Below are 19,797 nucleotides of genomic sequence, written 5' to 3'. Positions count from 1 at the left end.
GCATTGTTCTTCCACAAAACAGGAACTATTGACAGTGTGAAACAACAAAACGATTCTCTTTAATTCTGTCCTACATGATCAGCAGCCCCAGGCCAATTTTAGAAGGGAATCCGAGTGAAGCAGGGGAGTCTATTCATCTTTAGGAATGCCGAGCTCTTCGTCGGTGAACGAGCTTGCGGAAGGTCGAAGGAAGTGGCCCTGCAAAGACAAGGAGAATTAGAATACATAAAACGTAGCTAAACCCTTCAGTCGGACTGTTTGTTCAGGTAGTTCGTATGGCTGAATGCAATCTAAAGGTTATCATGTTTATCTAGTGCAAAAAGAACAAACTCGGAGACAAGTGACGGTTGCCCAGGTTCCAGAAAAAACGGTGTGTAGAGAGGACAAACTGAGCAGACCTCTATACTGGCATATTTCATTCAGTTTTACAAGAATAAACAGCACTGGAGCTCTTTATTCCGAGTAGGTTAAGCCTAACTGATCATCATCAAATCAGTTCCTACTGCATGTGTTTAAGAAGACTATGGAGTGTACAGGAGTATGTACTTGGCAACAGGGTACCTCCTGCACGAGCACCACTGCTCTTCTTGCATTCTGACAAACCACACACGTACCATCCAACGCAGCTACATTTGGAACTCTCAGGAACAACGATTGAAGTAGAGAGAGAGAGAGAGAGAAAAAAAAAAAACTGCACAGCTGCGAAATTCCATGCGTGTGCAAAGACATAAGTGCTTCACTCGACTCCACTCCGAACGGGTCAAAAACACCTTTGCTCTGTGTAGAAATCGACTTCTTTTTTTTTTCCCTGCTTATCCAATTCTTCCTTTTGTCACTTGTAACAATGAGGCCACCAAAAGTGTGATGGAAAAAATATTCCATGTAGCACAAGATACGTCTATTTAATAAACTGCTGGTCTCTACCACATTCCTCTACGTATATATGTATATATATATATATATAGATGTACTGTCACACTCAACATCAAGCTTGCATCACCAAACAATGAGTCTGGCGTTGCTGTAACATTGTGTACACAGCTGCCCAGCAGCATGTCTGCTTGCCTGGTTCTATGGTGCAGCATGGTGCATTCATTCGCTATAAAGCACACACTGGGCAGACGCAACCCGCAGAGCGCGCCAAGCTGTACTGAGCGCAACTGTACGTTCACGCACACTGTACACATGCATACACACCATCATCATTAGCTTCTGAATTGCAGTAAAACCTCAATGATGCGTGTTTTTTAAAAAAATATGCTGAAAAAAAAAAAGTATCTGGGAAAACATATGACCTGAACTGCCCGATATGCAAATTTCAACTGCTAAATGAGGTACAAAGGCATTTAGAATTCCGACTTTTGCTGCATGAAAGTGTAGGTTAGCACTTATAGACATCCAGTATGCACAGATCCTTTTCCAGCTTTCACAGAATTCATTCCATATTTGCGTTGTCCTAAGTATGGAAGAATTTTAGTAACAAATCCGGTTCATAGAAGGCAATGAAGCGCCGGGATCATTTCCTTGGTTGTTTCCGGATGCTTTGCCCCCTTACACCAGTGTCATGCAGAGAAGCCATTGCGATGGCTTACAGTTGCCGCATTATTGGCCTTGAGATCGAGCAAAGTCGCCACCTAGCGTCATAGGGGCGAACCCTACCAGTGTGGATGCATGTTCGTGTCACATACCAGCCCGCAGGGATTTACGTGTGCGCGTGCAGCATGTATGCGAATGCTTTTTGTTTGTTTCGCGGTTCCTTTGCGCTTTTGCTCACATATCTGCCTCTTGCAAAGGAAATATGTACAGGCTATTACCCCACGCTCCATTAAAAAAAAAAATAATAAAACTTGCCCTTATCGAGTATTGAGATTCCTTGATGAGCGATGTCTCAAACGAAACACTGCTGTCGTTAGGCGCCGTTTCAAAGCAAAACAGGTTGCTGCCGTTAATACAACTTAATGCAAACGCAGAAAAATCGTACATTCTCGTTTCTGTTTGGAATACCGCAACTACTGAAACATGCGACCGCAGACTGCTGCATAGCAAAATCCAGTTTGAAGAAGCCACTCTGTGCCTTCTGTATCCACGACAGAGTTGTCTGAGTACTTTTTTATTATTATTTATTTATTTATTTATTTTTGCTGTTAAACCTCCGTCGCGGTGCCTCAGTGGTAGGGCGCTCGACTACTGATTTCGAGAACGGGGGGGGGGGGTTCGATCCCGGCCGTTTTGAAAGGCCCTCTCGGCTATGGAATTTGACTGCACGTTAAACAATCCCATGTGGTAAACGACACCAAGGCCTCCCGATGGCCGCCCCTACATATCCGTCCTATAGCTGATGTCACATGGCATGTTAAACCCATATATGCATTTCATTTCTCTTTTTTCCATTGAAGGGTTCTGCGCATCCGTAACAGTGGTAATGAGCCCATTTCGCTTTAGAGAAATGCTCGAGCATTTGAGAAACAAATCTTCGCAGCACCTGTTACACTAAATATTGCATAATACGCATAGATCAATGTACACTGGCAGCCCATTAGCTGTCTTTCAAGCAAACTGGTTGTTTTTTACAAGGCGAGTAAAATAGCTTCATACGGGCTTAACCATCGGTGTTTAGTGCGAGAATAATACATATTTATAGCCACATGATAAGATGAACTCCATTTCTTTCAGGATAGTTTTATATTCGGCACCTGTTTAGGAAGTAAACGTCAGAACCGTCCCAAGTCACTGCTCAACAATAATTACAATGATAAAAAAATCTTCAGCCTTCAAAATTCTTTGCCAGAACATGACAGCGACCAGGCGCGGTTTTTAAGATTTCTTCGCAGCTACTGATTAGTAGCTTGCACTTTAATGTTATTGAAAATTAATCGCTGATAGTCCTAAATTTTGTCCAATGTGTAAAAGTTCTGTCACATGGTGAAATTCATTATCACTGAAAAATAATTACACTAGTAATTTAACATTTATAAACATCACACACTTCAGAAATTCCTTATACTTCCCTCGGTTTCAGGAAATATTCAGAGTCATTTCACAGTGCAACACCAGATTATCTGCCGCAAGGAGCATCCGCCTTGTTGTGAGCTCGGCAAACTCACTACCACTCATCGCTCTACACGCGAGCAGTCAGCTTCATGTGCGGCGAGGGGTTTCCTGTACAGTGTCGGCGTAATCTCATTTTTGGGGAATACTTGTGCCTGGTTGTCTAGCCAGAGTTAATGTCCACTCAGTCTATGGCAACCCGCCAGGCAGTACGCTGTCAGTGCTACATTTCACCTACTTAATCATCGAGTCAAGTACCATGTAGTGAACCAGGCTGCTTTGATTCATCCCAAAGTACTGCAGGTCAGAGTTTGAACCTTGTATCTCCGTGGGCTTTACACTAAATTTGCCTGTCTCACTTGTATAAGACACGCGCATGCTGTTGAAAAGACGATAAGATATGTCATGTTCAGGCCCAAGTATCAGGACTATGAGCGCTGTACAATGCAAAAAGCGTGCAAAGCGATGCCAGCAAATCTAAAAGACGGGTGGTTGCACGCCTTGTTTTCCTAAAATCTGCGCATTTTATTTATTTTTGCTGCATTGGCGAAATCCACGGATTTTTTCTGCAATATTGGAACATTCTAAACAGTAAATCGCTAATGCATTGCATAAAGCACGTTTTCATCGCCAACAAACCTGCCGTAAACTCAGAAGCAGACATACGCCGCGTGCGTTTCTGCAAACGCCGCCGACTGCCGATCCACACTTAGAGCGATGGTGGCGCCACCTCTAGGTCGATCTCGCGGTGAATTGCTAATGCTGCGTTCCCCAGACCAGCCCGCTCGTATACAAGCAAACAGTTGTATTCACCAAATAGTTAACCCCTATGCCCCTAAGCCAATGCGTTTCTTCTCGTGAAGTAATGTTTCCGCGGGAATGGGCGTCTCATATGTTGGCTTTCTTTGATGCTTCACCCCTTTGCACCTTGGCACTGCAGGTGCAGGAAAGCAACTGTGGCAGGTGAGCGCCGCTGATCGGTTTTTCATGTCGAGAGTGCTCGTTAGCACGTGTCTGGTTGATCGCAAAATGCATTAAACGACCACAATTCGTTGAAATTTTGAATGATGCAACTGGGAAATCGTGTTACAGTCGAACCCGGATATATCGAATTTTGGTTATATCGAACTCACGGAATATCCCTTTGAAAATCCCATGTAAAAGTATAGGAAAGCCGCGTCGTATATCGAACTCAATTTCACTGGTCGTTCGATATATCGAACTCCGTACCACGCACTGGAAAGTGTGCCTTCCCCAAAGACGATCGCATCACCCTCGGCCGTTTGCTGTGTGACGTTTTCAAGCCGCGCGAGGAAGGAATGAGAGGGGACAGTTCAGCGACGGCTGGTCTAGGGCAGCGCCGCGCCCATTCCCCAAAGACGCGTGCATCTGTGGTTATCGTTTCCCACGCGCCAGCACGTGACCTTTGCAAGCCATATGCTCGAATGAACCAGAGAGAAGTGGTGGGAACGAGAGGGGAAAAACGCGACAGAGCAAAGCGCAAGGGTGTGCCCATTCTTTTGCCGAGCTATCTCTCTCCCGGCCTTCGTTCGCAGTAGCGCGTGCTATGCATGCGCCAAGCCAGCTCAGCCTGTCTTCAGACAGAACGTCAGACAATGCTTTCTTTAGCGTGTGCTGCGAACCCTCTGCGCGCGGCAACTGACGTGGCTATGGCTCCTGCGGACGTTAAGAAGCGGCAGATCTCTCTCTTTTTTTTTTTTTGCTAGAGTCGTTTATCCTTGCATGTATGAATCAATAAAAGCATGCGGTCAGCTGCGATCATGACACTGGCTTTTAGCATTGTTCGCTTCAAACAACATTTGCAGCTATCACGCTTTCCAATGATTTTGTGGCAGTGGACTACGCCCGCCCCAAGCGCGGTGTGATACATCGAACCAGGCTTGTGCAATCAAGCCATCATGGGCACTCTGCCAAGTTCGCTGCCCGCCATTGCAGGAGCTAACAAAAGATACACGCCATGACGTTATCGCTGCGCAGCATCTTGGCACGCCGCCAAGAAATGAGCTGCGGATGAGACGACCGTAACGGAGTGGTGCGTGTCATCGACATGCAAGCAAAAACGCTCGCGATTTCTGCCACGGCGACAAAGAAACCTTGTTTTGAGCTGCCGCGGTGGCTCGAGCGGCGACAAGGACGCAGTTCCAACAAGTTGGAAATTCTCGCTCTGTCGCTGCCACTCATCGCCGAGATCGCTCAATCGCTTGCATGTGAGCGAGCTGGCCTTAATGCTTTTTTTCTTTCAAATTCTCGGGTGCAAAAGTGGAGGGTGAGTTCGTTATGGGAGTGCGCTGATTACGTGACACATGCAGTATCGTTTTTTTCGCTTCGTAAGTGCCTTCACAAGCCGATTTCTGTATATTGAACTATTTCACGATCCCCTTCGAGTTCGATATATCCGGGTTCGACTGTATGCGGAAACATATTAACTGGGAGAAAGACAGCATCACTATGGGGGATGTTTACTCCCTGTGATTTTAAGCATGTGAAACGGGAAATAGTATGAAGTGGGAGCGTACCAACGAAGTTCCACTTACATTCACTACAAGACAAAGGCCTCCCTCTCTCTCTCTCTCTCTACACACCCATTAGCACTGCTGTGTGTCAGCTGCAGCCAATTGATCACCACAAAAACTCCTAATGTCATCTGTCCACAGTCCAAAATTCTAAGATACCATATGTCACTTTTACTTCACATGATCATTTCTTCTAGATTTACACTAGAATGTCAGTACAGTTGAATCCCGCCACAACGAATACCGCCACAACGAAATTTCCGCGACAACGAATAATTTTTTATTCCCCGCGAGTATCCTATAAGAATTAATGGCCTAAATTTCTCTGCACAACGAACCATTTTTGCAGAGCGTTTCCGCTTCAACGAAATTTTCGCGTTCAAAATCGAAACCGAAACTAGTTTTATTGGCGAGAAGTCCAAGTCAAATCCAAAGCCACATTAAGCATGAAATTATAGTGCTCTGGAATATTGGGCAGTGTGACGACCGGCGCCGGAGAGCGGGCCGCTTTTGCGATGACAGGAACCGAATACCGCCAGAGGGCGCGACGTGCAACAGGGGTGCCACGTTTGCCGCTCGGCGCGTAGCGGCCGCGGGGATAGCGGGGGTAGAGAGGAGGGGTGCGGTTCTCTTTGGAGCTATTTTGACACGCTACGCAAATGGTGCTATATTTAATAAAGGGGCTACTTATTACAAGTGCTTAAACTCATCCCTGCCATTCCATTACGTTAATCTGGAGACGCCGTGCTCGCTTGGGCAGTCCTAAGGAGCTGCGCGCAATGTTTGAATCGCTATTTCAAACTATTTCAACATTGCTTCCTGCGGACAGCCATAAATCGTCCAGATGAGCTTGTACTTAATGTTTTCAACGAAGCGTGGTGTTTTGTATTCGTTTTTCTAGTAAGTTAATAAAGGCTACTGCCGAGGAGCGCTATTAACACGCGGAGAAAAACAGTATACATGCGAATCAAAGCTTGTGCTTCGTAAGGTCTCTTAGGAACAGCTTATTTTTTACGAACCTTATTTACGAACACCTGCTCACATTTTGCAGCTTGTGCTTATTAATACATAACAACGTTTATCTTAAATCGTCAGTAATTTGTAATATATCTCTTTAGTAGGTGTTCTTTTTGTGCCTATGATCACCGCTTATAGAAATTAAAAATACAGTGTGCGAGAAAAACACATTTATTTATTACCGTTCTAATATAAAGCACTGCGGTATTTAGCGGCAAAAAGAAAAAAAGGAAAATATACGCGACTCAAGCATTTATTGTCTGTTCGCAATTAACAAATACATATATCGCGGACATTTGTTTACGTGCCGCTGACCAAAGGGTGAACCAGCTGTTTAGATTTAAAAAATGTCAAGTACAGCTAGGGCAATACTTCAGATAAAATATGGAAAATTAAACCTGTCACATACGTATTCGAGGGAATACGTTCATAGTGGGCACTTGAGAGCGGACGCTTTACTGCCATCAAATGGTACAGAGCAAAAAAAAAAAAATACAAACAAAAAAAAAACACTTCATTTTTTTTGTAACACTTTTTTAGAAACACTTATAATTGCGCATCGTATTGGCAGATATGATGCAGTTCTTGGCGCGCACCGCAAGAAAACGAAAAACGCGAAAACGGTGAGCCCCGCCGGGGTGGTGCAGTGGTAAGACGCCCGACTACTGTGCCGGAGTTCCCGGGTTCGAACCCGACCGCGGCGGCTGCGTTTCGATGGAGGCGAAACGAAGAGGCGTCGTGTGCTGTGCGATGTCAGCGCACGTTAAAGATCCCCAGGTGGTCGAAATTACTCCGTAGCCCTCCACTACGTCTCCTCTTTCTCTCTTTCCACTTTCATTCCCACCCTCCTCCCTTCCCTTACGGCGCGGTTCGGGTGTCCACAGAGCAAGTGTGACAGTTACTGCGCCTTTCCCTTCCTGTGAACCAATTTAATTAATTAATTTTAAAACGGTGACGGGTACCAAATGCACATGCGATTAATATAAGGCCGAATTCAGATGCGGGCACTAATGCGTGCTTATTCTTCGAAAGGGTGGTATGGGAAATGTGAGTAATCGACTGGTTACGCTCGCCAACTACTGCTTGCCGGACTATAATCGGGCTACTTGCCGCGGGTACTCTTTGCAGAACTAACGAGGCTGTAATTGTTAGCAAGGTTGATATTACACGTGGAATGCTTCCAAGGGAATTAAGTTATTCCCTTTGAGAACTCTTGTCGTGGTTCGCTTACTTCGCAAAGAGCGAAGCTGCAAAAACACATGAAATTTCATTACTTCAAGTGTGAGCTTTCTGGTGCTCTAAGTAGGTAAAATTTTTGAACCTTCACATTTTAAATGAAGGTTGCAAAATCTGAAGTGCAAAGGCGTCCAAAAGGATCGTACACCCGAGCCAAATTTTTGGGTAAATTGCGACTATTGCTTGGAGCTTATGGCGCAGTTTTTGTTCGTGACGAAAAACCGTGCCGGGCTCACACCCTCTCTTTCGCTGAAGGATTATGTAGCGGAAGCGAATTAGGCGTACAGTATAGCCTGTGCGTCCTCTATTTTCCATCGTTTTTTTTTTTTTTTTTTCAGAGCTATTCTTTTTTTTTTTTTATTATTTTATATGTGCACCAAAACAGGACTAGACGATCTTCTGGGGTCAGCGACTTACATATTACCGGTTGCTTGAGCACGCAGAATAAAAACTACCTAGAAGGAAAACATTTTCTGGAACAATTGAGTCATGGTCAAACTATAATGCACTGAGATTAAATGTCTTAAGTATAGAGCGCATCTCTGGGTACTTAAAGCTACCCGTTACAACAATGTTCCAACTTATGGAAAGAAAATAAAATGGTTTGTTTTTATATTATTGTACAGTTTTACAAAGTTGTTGACTTGAATTTCGACGCTTATATCTACGTGTTTGATTGCAGCCTTTTTGCGCACTGCTTTCTTCTTAATTCCCAGGCCTCCATTTGGTTCTTAAGCTCGATTGTTTCCCCCATTTTTTTTTTATTGCCTGTCATATTTCTCCATTTTTATTCGTCTTTAACTGCCTGCTTTCTTCTCCGTCGTGCGTTTGCCGCGCCGCACAATTCCAAACCTTTGTTCATATTCGCGGTCGCTCTTTTCACGGCGCTGCGTGCCTCCTTTCTCCCTCCCTTGTAGGCGACACGTTTCTTTTCTTTTTTTCTGTGCATCCTTTACTTCCCACTTCTTCCACTTTTCCTGACCCACTGTGTTTAGTTATTTAGTAGCCGTTTACCTGGTGTAGTGTCGTTCGTTTTTCATGTCTCTACCTCTATGCGGGGTAGTCCATATTTAATTCATTCGAACTGAATGCCGACTTTTCTTGTGGCTTCAGGTGACTTACTGTAGTCGGCATAGTCTGCGCGTTAAACAACGGAATATACAATTTTTGACTGTTTTGATAATGGGGTTACTGTGGCCAGCTTTAGTCAGCGCTCGAACGCACATGTTGCATGTTTGACTTCTTCATACATCCTGTCTCCACACTGCCCTCTTTTCAAAACGAGCGCATTTCTGGACGTCAATTAGGTGCTTCAGGAATGCTAAAGCAAGCTGTGCGGCGAGTGAAGCGTGGTGTGCGAGTCTGAATTTGTACGCCCTCTCGAGCTGTTTTGTCATATATGTTGCTTCCGCGAGGTGTTGCTGACGGCCAAAAGGGAAAATAAATTAGGTGATTGCTAACAGTACTGAGCCCCATTAACCGGCATATTTATAAAATCTTATCGCGAACAGCTCGAGACGACGCACAAGCGAACAAAAACGTACAGTCCGCGCGGTATCGCACAGTGCGCATACGCGGGCGCCCGGACGGCTGACACACCAGTTGCTAGTGGCGCCCTCTGCGCTGCGGCGCCTCCGTCATCGCAAAAGCGGCCCCCCGCTCCCATGCATATCGCGGCGTGGTCGACACACTGCCCAATCTTCTAGAGCACTATAATGAAATCACGTGATTGCAGTTCCGCCATTTTGGCTTTGTGTCGTGGTCGCGTTGTTCACTCGCTGCCTTTCTCTTCGACAACGACGAGTTTTCATCCGCAGGACACGATGGCAACGCAAGTGAAAAAACGCAAAACTCTTTCCCTTGAGCAAAAAGCTCAAATAATCGCCCAAGCAGAAAGCGGAAGGAAGAAAGCGGCAATTGCTGAAGACTTCGGAATTCCTGCAAGTTCGCTGTCAACGATTCTAGGCAATAAGGACAGCGTGAGAATGGCACTTGCTTCAGACACATCCTCGAAGCACAAAAAGGTGACGCGGCCCCTCCATGAAGAGTTGGACAAAGCAGTGCATGCGTGGTTTGTGGAAGCACGAGCCAGCAACGTCCCCCTGTCCGGAAGCATCGTCCAGCAGAAAGCCTTGAACTATGCATGCCTACTTGGCATTGATGATTTTAAAGCCAGCATTGGCTGTCTAAACCGTTTCAAGGCCCGCCATAACATCGTTGGAAAAGTGTTGTGCGGCGAGTCAATGTCAGCAGACGTGGACGGAGCAGCTGCTGGAAGGCGAGTAACATGGCCGGAATTTTAAGCAACTTCGCGCCTGCAGACATTTACAACGCCGACGAGACCGGGCTATTCTACGAGATGTTGCCGGCTAGGACGCTCGACTTCAAGGGGCAGCGCTGTCACGGCGGCAAACACAGCAAAAAACGCATCACAGTGCTGCTTTGCACAAACATGGATGGCTCGGACAAGCGTCCGCCGTTAGTCATAGGCAAAAGTGCTAAGCCGCGCTGTTTTAAGGGAACTCGTAGCCTACCTGTGCAGTACAAGGCGAACAACAAGTCATGGATGACCCGCGCTATTTTCACCGAGTGGATGATGGCATTCGACCGCGACATGAAGCGGCAGGGCCGTAAAGTTTGCTTGCTTTTGGACAATTGTTCAGCGCATCACTCCGACGAAGTCAAGCTCACTAACACGGAGCTGAGGTTTTTCCCTCCCAATTGCACGTCTGTCTTACAGCCTCTCGATCAGGGCGTGATTCTTAGCCTGAAGCGCGCTTACCGCGGGAGGTTAATTCAGCGGCTGCTTTTTAACACTGAAACCGGCCGAGACACGAAGGTGGACTTGTACGTGGCACTGCAGATTATGTCTGCTGCCTGGAGCACACTGGGGCGCTCAGTAATTGTGAACTGTTTCAGGCACGCCGGATTTGCCGAAGGTCGACCCGTACACTCTGCTGGCCTAACACCAGGCGTTACAGACGACGACGAAGAGGCGTCACCGGCTCCGGGGATCGCGGCCGCCTGGAAAACGCTGGGAGAAATAGGAACCGTGCCGCCTAATCTCGAGCTCGACGAATACATCGGCGCTGACGCTTGTGTTGTTGTTCACGAAGTTGTGAGTGATGAGCAGATCATAAAAGCTGCCCGGAATGATAAGGACTCTTCCGATGAAGAAGACGACGACGTACAGGAAGCGCCGGCTGCGGCAACCGCCGTACAGGTGGACGCTTTTGATGTCATCAGGAATTTCGTTGCTGTCCGAGACGACGATGTTGCAATGGGTTTGCTGACCGAGTGCGAAAATCGCGTGACGGCGTTGCTCGCCGTGAAGCGTAAGCAAACCAAGCTTACAGATTTTTGGCATTAAACGCCTTTGCTGCTGCTTGGGCAATTCTTTCTGCGTTTCACGTCAAATTTTTGCGATAACGAAGTTCCGCGAGAACGAATTTTTTTTCGTGCACCGTGAATTTCGTTATAGCGGGATTCAACTGTAACTCATGCTCATACCCTTCTGCGTTTAACTGTTGCCACTACGACCATTTTCCTTTCAATTATATGCACACAATTAATGCACATTGATAAATATGGCATTGAAGTTAAATTGCAGCAAATTTAGCTAAGCTGGTCAAACGCAACATATAAGCGCTGGCATGTCATGTTTCATTTCACTTTCGATTTGAGGCTTGAGTTTGAAGGTCAGGCTTCAAGTAAACATTAGCAAAATCGGTGCAGGGTAATTTTAATGGGACGGAGGCTAAATGGAGAGCCATCCATGTGCTGTACAACTGGAGTGTACATTAATGGTCCCCTGGTGGCTGAAAAGATTACAAAGTCCTCCACCATGGCACTTTTCTTCTTTCGCTCCCACCTTCCTCCCTTCCCTTAATGCACAGTCCTGATGTCTGCGGAGAAAGTGTGACATATACTTCGCCTCCTTTTCCTATAAACCAGGGGTTCTCAAACGGTGTTCTGCAGGCTGCTGGCGATAGTTCCGTGAGCTCCCATGGGAATGCCCTCGATTGACATCTTCATCTTGATGTAGAAGCCTGAGCATGAGTGAGAAGTGGACATAAAGCTGACTGCAAAAACCCCAGGAAACAAAAAATCCTCACAAAATAACTAAGAGAGAAAACCCAGGATGGAGGTCATGCACGAGCAACATGGCCTGATTGTAATGGCGGGGAGGGGTGTTCTCGACACACATTGATGCTGATAGCTGTTGAGGACGCCTGCTATAAACAACTTGCTACTTTATCCCTTAGTGGTAGTGCACTACAAAATTTGGGTGTCACTTAACATATCCTGAAAGAACAATGTAATAGCAGTGTGTTTGCATCCACTGTGCATGGATAGAAGTTAATAAGACAATAATGTGCAAAGCGTAGCGCAACAGAGTGACAGTAAAACAGGTGGGATGATTGGTTGTGGCACTGCATAGTGCTCATGCAACTGACAATGAAGCGAATCTGTTCACACCTCTGGGTGATCGAAATCCATACTCGGCACAGCTTCCTTAATATTTTGCTTATGTAGCCATGACGGCTTTTCTTGCACTGCTATGCGGCCTGAATCTAACTCAGCCAAACACTAGAGCCCACAGTGACATCAAGGTCAGTCTTGCTGTCACAGAAGCCTGTCGAGTGACAACCACACAAGCTCTAGTTGACATCACGACAAGAACTTCAATCCAAGCGGGGCAATATTGATGGTTTGGTTTATGGGGCTTAACGTCCCAAAGCGACTCAGGTTGTGAGAGATGCCGTAGTCGAGGGCTCCAGAAATTTTGACCGCCTGGGGTCTTTTAGCTTGCACTGACATCACACAGAACACGGGTGTCTTGCTTTTTGACTCGATCTCGTACCCTTCAAGCACAGTATTTGAGCGTCCTAACCACTGCACCACCGCAGCGGGGTGCAGGGCAATATTGTTTTTTAACACCTAAAACATCTGTATAACAGCTCCTTTATTTCATTATGCTAGCATCCAGCAATGCAATGCTTCTATGCCTCCAGTATGCTTGAGGATATAGGGCATTGTGTATAGGGTTCACTATCTTCCCTGCTTATTTTTTCCCGTCGCCCCAGAAAGCAGATGCTATGACGACAAGCAATGCATTCGCACACATCCTGAAGAAGACCTTCAGTCAGCAGGTCAATTTCATGTCTTGAACTTCCTAACACGACCAAACATAATGTGTCCTTTCTTTCATAACGCTAGTTGTTCCATGCTTGTTATACAGTGCCTGTGGTCCCACCCGGCCCGGGCACTGAGAGACAGCTGGCCCAACACACATACCGTTAGGTGCTCGTAATCCGTGAAGAGATGGTAGAAAAACCACCACCATGCAACGGTCATGATGACCTCCCCCAACCTCTTGTCTCGCGGGTCCACCTCCGCCTCGGTAATGCCACGGCGATACATCCATTCTCCCCTGCAAGAGAGAAGGAAAGGGAGTTGAAAAGAGAGAGACAGAAATAGCATAGAAAGGCAGGGAGGTTAACTATGCGACGCCCAGTAGGCTACCCTACACATGGAGAGAGGAACAAAGGGAGAAAAGGGAAAGAAAGAGTGTCAAGGAAAGGAGTCTGTCACATGTCCAGAGATTTATAGTAAAAAGGGGTACAGAGCGTACACTGAAAGTCCTGAACTCAGCCCCAGAGTCCTTTAAAAACTTAAGGAGCGCCTTCATTGCTTTCCTTCCTGATGAAGGTGTCGTCCAAGTGCCTAGAATCTTGGCTTGTGTAAGTGAGTATCTATTGAAAGGTACAGCTGTTGCCTCCGTAGGCCGCGTCGCCAGCTAACTGAATGGTGGTGCCACTGCCTATCTTTCGTACGTCCTTCTCCAAGGCTACACTACACTTCCATCCACTACAGCAGCAAGAAATAATGGAGCCTATAAAAGTGTTAGTGTTGCCACCAATGCCACGAGTTTAAATCGAGGTGAGAAAAAAATATTACTTCATCGTCAGCTTTAAATTTCATGGGAAGTGACATGCCTTTTGCTAAAGAATGCCCTGCCACATAAACGACTTTTCACAAGTGAAACACAGGTTTATGCAGAACAATAATTACACGCAGTTCTCCTCGGTGGCAAAGGGCTTACTGCATCAGGCAACAAACTGGTCACTGGCTCAAATGACCTTTTAGCGAATACTATATAAGACAAATTTATCAAAGGTTTGCTGTGACTATATCCACTAAAGCAGCAAGAAATGACGGAAATAATTTATTGCTCATGAAACAGTTAAAAACTAAATTTTTACCACCAGACATTTTAAGCCTGTGACACCCACAACAGCGCCAAGAGGAATGTGAGCTATATGTTTGCCGGCTGGTGCTCGGAAATCTGTACGCACAACAACACTGGACATCATTGCAGTTTGTGAAAGTGGCCTTTGGCGGCGATACAGCAGCATCTTATTTCCCAGCTTTCTGTAGACTACAAAAGCTCCATTTGCAGAGAAAGTTGCTCCTTGGCTCACATTGGCTACATGAAGAGCTACGAGAGATTTGTGGTAAAGCAAACTGAGCAACACAACTTCTTGAAAACCATATGCAAGTATGGATAAAAACACACACGAATGTAGGCACAAAATTAGCACAAGTAAATACAGATGCAGCAGAACTTGTCACGTTCACCTTCCGAGCACGACACATCCAAGACACGTTTTAGGCACCACAAGCTGTCCTGCGGCTTGCCAGCTTTGTAGTGAAAAGGAGTACATAAAGCATAGAAAGCAAAAGGTTCCTGAACACTTCTTTACTCCTAACACACATAAAAAATCAATCCCTGTAATTTATGTAGAATCCGATAAGCACTCGTTAACTAGCGCCCCAGTTTGGTGTTGCTAAAAACTCCCCTATGACAATTATGGTTTCTTAGGTCCGTTCACTCCTCAATTTTCTTTTCGCACCATTTTGATGCATACCTGTATTCGTTCTCAAGACGCTTTCTTGCAGCTTTTTTCCCCAAGAGAACAAAATAAGGTAACTACTTGCTTATGGTTTTGATTTTTATTATCATTTTTCTTGCCGCTACCCATTACCTCCTAGGTATTTATTTAATAAGGCACTCGCTAATAGAACCACAACAACCTTGGACTTTCTTCACCCAATGGACTAGGAAAGTTTCCTTAAAGGACTATAGACACCTAATTTTTGGGTTCATGTTTTATCTCTTGTAATGATGTCTAGTACATTACTGCACACAGATCACCACGTCATATTCGCCTACGGCAACTGAATAATTTATAATCAAATTTCTTTTTTTACCAGTTTCGGTTTCAACAGCCAAGCGAAGGCTGTGACGTCAGAGTCAAGTCTGCGTCACATGAGAGGTGAAAATACAGCAATATAATCATTCCCGTGTCATCATCATCATTTATTTACCCTTAAAGGTCCCGTTTGGGACATTACATAAGGGGGGGGGGGTACAAGGTTGTTCAGCAGTCATACATGATACATGATCATAAATATAAAATTAATAAAGAAGTATAGAAAAAAAAAAATATATATATATATATATATAGAAAATAACAAGATAAGATAAAAACACAAAATATAAACAGCAGGTAAAGCAAGGTGAAAAAAGAAAAGAGCAACAAATTCAGATAAGTCATGGCAGAGTGGCAAAAATATAAAACAACTTCAAATAACAGCTATGGAAGTAAAACCGGCTGGTCAGTTTGCAGGGTTTGGTAGCTGACATAAGGTACAGGAAGATTATTTTTCTGTCGTTTTCAATTCCCTGCAATGATAAAGACAGCCTACCTCAAGACCAGCAATCACTACAAGTGAAGAAGCAGCGATTATATCGCTGTTTTTAAGCCACGCGTCAAGACTTGATTGTGACGTCACAGCCATCTCACGACTGTCGAAACCGAAACTGATGAGAAATGAAAATTCAATTATAAATTATTTAGCGGTTGTAGGCAAAAACTGAGTGTGAATTGATATACAAGAATGGCTTACACATCATTAACAAGAAGAAAAATGGCACCAAAGTTTGATGTCTATAGTCCGTTAAGGCTACTCCCCAATGGATCATATCTGCACTACCACCCAGGTGACGGAAAACTGCTCGCAATATAAACAACTCCTATAAATAGCTTTCATAGAGCAGGAGAAAGTGTTTGACTCTGTTACCTCAGCAACGATGCAGGCGCTACAGAATCACAGTGTAAACAAACCATGTGTGAATTCACTGCAAGATATTATAGCAGCTACGCAGCAACCCTAGTCCTCAATAAAGAAGTAATAAAATCTCCATAAGGAAGGGTGTCAGACAAGGAGACACTATCACTCCAGTTCTATTCCCTGCTTGCTTAGAAGACGTATCCAAAGGCTAGAACTGCAAAGTGTTAGGGAAACAGATGAGTGGAAAACACCTCAGTAGCCACCAGTGTTGACTCAAGGGAAAAACTGAAAAAGATTATTAATGTCCTACACTGGTAAAGCAGAATACTAGGCATAAAAATTAGCACATAGAAAACTACACTGATGCTCAACAGCCTCAGAAGAGAACAGTAGTCCTGCGATAGGTAGCGAGGCAGCACCAGAAATGGTAAGGGAATACACGTACTTAAGCAGCAGGCCCGCACCATGAAAATGAAACTAGAAATCTCTGCCCCAGACAAAATGTCATAATTGCAAAGGATCACGAACCCGGCTCAAAGCCACCCAAATGGACGCACTAAGGGTCATGAAAGTAAATTTATGGAGTGCACACAAAGGGTAGTATACCGTATTCCTTTGCGCTGTGGCCGAGTATACATAGAGAAAACTGGCAGATGTTTAAATGAAAGACTGGTAGTACACAAGCACAATGTGGCACAACCAGGGAAGGGCAACTTGTCTGAACAATGCTATTACTGCCCTAGTAGAATCTGCTAGCCATTGCTCGGGGAGTGCACTGTTGAAGCAAGGAGCAGGAATCGTTGCATTCGTGAAATAATCGAGGCACGTTTGATTCGCAAAAATGCAATTGTGTGCGTTGGGACTTCGTCAGTGAGTTTGTCGGACTAGGAAATCGTATTCCCCGATGGTCATGGCATGAGCATCTCTTCTTATTCCTCTCTGGAGCGCTCTCTTCTGTATGCGTCCTTCCGTGCTCCAAATAAAATTCAGTTGCAATCAGCACTTTGTCCTGTGTCTCTTTCATGTCCCTGTCCTTTTAGGCCTTCAGTCTTCACCAAAAATGACCAAATTCCACCAACTAGCCCCAAGAAACAGCCTTGCTAGGAGAATAAGATTGTGATGGAGTGCATTTGGAAAGTACACACAGTTATAAGTACAGTCGTGAGCAGCCTTGTCTAGAGCGTGCCGACAGTGCTCCGCAGAGCAAGTCAGCGCCATCTAATGTTACGCTCTGGGTTTGAGTTATGCGTCCCACGCGCATGCGCGGCCAAAATAAAGCAGTGCCTGGCCGTGGGTTCCCGGCCTCATTTCCATTCAGTGATTGCGCTTCATGCCGCCAGGTACGCGCTTAATTATATGTAACAGCGGCCTGAAAATCAACACGTTTCGTTGAAATTACGAAGCGGCTAGGCAAGTGCAATGTAATATCGGGTGATCGCTCGGTTCAAAAGCAACTGCAAGTGATAGCGGATTATCGCGCGCTTCAAACACCATAGCAAATAGAGCAAGAATTGGGCCTATTTGACTGTTTGGTGTCTGTTTTCGTCCTGTCCGTGTAAGGTTACTACCACGCACCATGCGTTGCAGGCGTCTCGTTTGATGGAGTGTTTTTGGGCCGGGGTATAAGCTATAAGGGACACAGCATTTGGCATCTTTACAGATATAGCAACTTGAATTCCTCCACGATAAAGTACAGGGGAGATGAGCGGTGCGTATGCAGGAATGCGCATTCATCCGCTATCAGTTGCGCTTGCTTGCCTGGCCGTCTCGTTGCACTCGAAAAACACGGCGTCATCGCGACGCTCTGGCGACCGTCACAACCTCACAAATCAAGGTGCCTCGATGCAGAGAGTGGGCGCGTCGAAGCACCCTATCACAAATGCAGGCTATGCGACCCTAGTGGCAAGGAAGGTACTCGTAAGGCAGGGGCTGGATGAGGAAGTGGTGAGCAGGCATCCTTTAGATTTGCCGCGCATGCGCACGAGACGCATAGCTCAAAACCAGAGCCTAATGTTAGATGTCGCTGACTTGCTCCGCTGAGCCCCGTCGGCGCGCTCTAGACAAGGCTGCTCACGACTGTACTTCTCAAGGGGAAGGTATAGAACAGCTGTATCTTATCGGTACTTCTCTATGGGGCAGAAAGAAGAAGGCTAACGAAAAGAGTTCAGCTCAAACTGAGGGAAACATAGAGCCATGGAATGGAAAATAGTAAGTGCAACGTTAAGACAAAGGAAGAGTGCAGAGCACGTCAGGGACCAAACGCAAGTTACAGTCATTCCAGTCAAAAATGAGAAGAAATGGACATGTGCAGGACATGTAATGCAAAAGGAGGATAGCCGATGGTTGCTTAGGAATCGGCAGAGAGTTACGTAGTCGGGTGAGATTAAGAAGTCTGCTGCGGTTATGTCGATGCCGCTGGCACAGGATCGGGATAATTGGAGAAGTATGGGACAGGCCTTTTGCTTTGCAGTGAGTATAGTCATGCTGATGGCACAAAACAATCACAAACATTTCACAGTTCGCTCGAGTCAAAGTTGTTTGCATGCATTTGCGCTGGATGAATTAGAGAGCTGTGCATATATCAAACTTTCCCTAAATTTGCATGTGGTGTGTTACTATGGCCGATCCCTGGTAGGCGTCAAAAAATAGCGACGCCACGTCACTTTCAAACCTCGTTTAAATGGGTAAACAAGTGTAAAAGTTCATTCAGTTGACATGACCAGATATAGTGAACGCTTACAAGGTTACTAATCACTAGGCTGTGGCAGTTTGGGTGAAAGTGAAGAATGTGTTTTGGTACAATGAACACTCTACACGCACTTATATGAAAACATGAATGGAGCATTTGATAGGCAAATAAGTTTGCCAGCCACAGTGCGATAATGAATGCTTGTTCATTGAACTGAAGTGAATAGAGCGGCCACGGGGACGAACTGCATTATATTTTTCTATTATGCTTTTTGCTAATTTAGAACGAATTTATTTGTGCAGTGTTCACATATTGGCATTTGTCACACACACGGTCTCATCAACTCGATGAACGAACACCTAGTCTAACACGGAAGCAATCATGTTGGACATAATAGCCTTAAGTGTTATATCGTTGGATAGCTTATGTCGAACATAATTGCACTGATTTAACTGTATGTCTTAATTAGGCACCGTTGATTAGTTAACAGTGATTTAAAATTGTTAGTTTCACAACTTAACATACGGCAAGATTAGGAGAGAGAATGGTACCTACTGCATATACACACACGTAACTGAAAAGTTTAAAAGTTTTTTTGGGGGGTCCTCACAGTGACGTGATCAAATGTCCAACAAAAAGCGAAGCCGCGCTGCTGCACCCTACGAGACAGTTTCTGAAGAGAGGTAACAAGCTGCCCGAGCGAGCAGCTACTTTCGCCGGCTATGATGGAGGAATAGACTTACTCGCCATGACCGCTGTGTCTTACGCTAGTACGAGTGACAGGGACGATGCCAGAGCGGGTTCTGACCGCCGTTCTAACCAGGGCTCCGATCATTTTGCCAAAAATTAAAACTTGACCTTGCACCAGGCACTGCAGCAGCACAATATGCAGCCGCCGCGGTCCTCTGAGCATTTCACAGGCTTGTACGCTTATACAGTTGTACTGCTTCTACCCTTGTTGCACTGAAAAAAAGTTTAATGTAAGCAATTTTATGTATATACAACGTAATAACATAACTCACTATGTATATTTTATTATGACGTTTTATTTAGTTTTACTTCGTTAGGTTGAATGACTGTTAGCGCCACACTAAAGCCGGGGTCAGCGCTTTTCAAGAGCTGGAGAGTAGTTGG

General features: G+C 45.3%; 1 protein-coding gene across 1 annotated transcript; it reads right to left on the bottom strand.

Moving 5' to 3' along the window:
* Nucleotides 1-28: 28 nt before the first annotated feature.
* On the bottom strand, nt 29-19,586 carry LOC146173920 (NADH dehydrogenase [ubiquinone] 1 beta subcomplex subunit 2, mitochondrial-like). Its single transcript, XM_084584699.1, has 3 exons — nt 19,407-19,586; nt 13,134-13,269; nt 29-198 (listed from the first exon to the last, which is right to left on the bottom strand). Exons 1-3 carry the CDS (start codon nt 19,574-19,576, stop codon nt 130-132), a joined length of 375 nt encoding a protein of 124 aa, XP_084440825.1. The 5' UTR covers nt 19,577-19,586; the 3' UTR covers nt 29-129.
* Nucleotides 19,587-19,797: the final 211 nt, after the last annotated feature.

This window comes from Amblyomma maculatum, chromosome 11 (assembly GCF_055883805.1).
Source record: "Amblyomma maculatum isolate TAMU_Amacu chromosome 11, ASM5588380v1, whole genome shotgun sequence".
Classification (NCBI taxonomy): Eukaryota; Metazoa; Arthropoda; class Arachnida; order Ixodida; family Ixodidae; genus Amblyomma; species Amblyomma maculatum.
The sequence above is the reverse complement of the archived record's forward strand: the minus strand, read 5'-3'. Positions and strand labels throughout refer to the sequence as shown.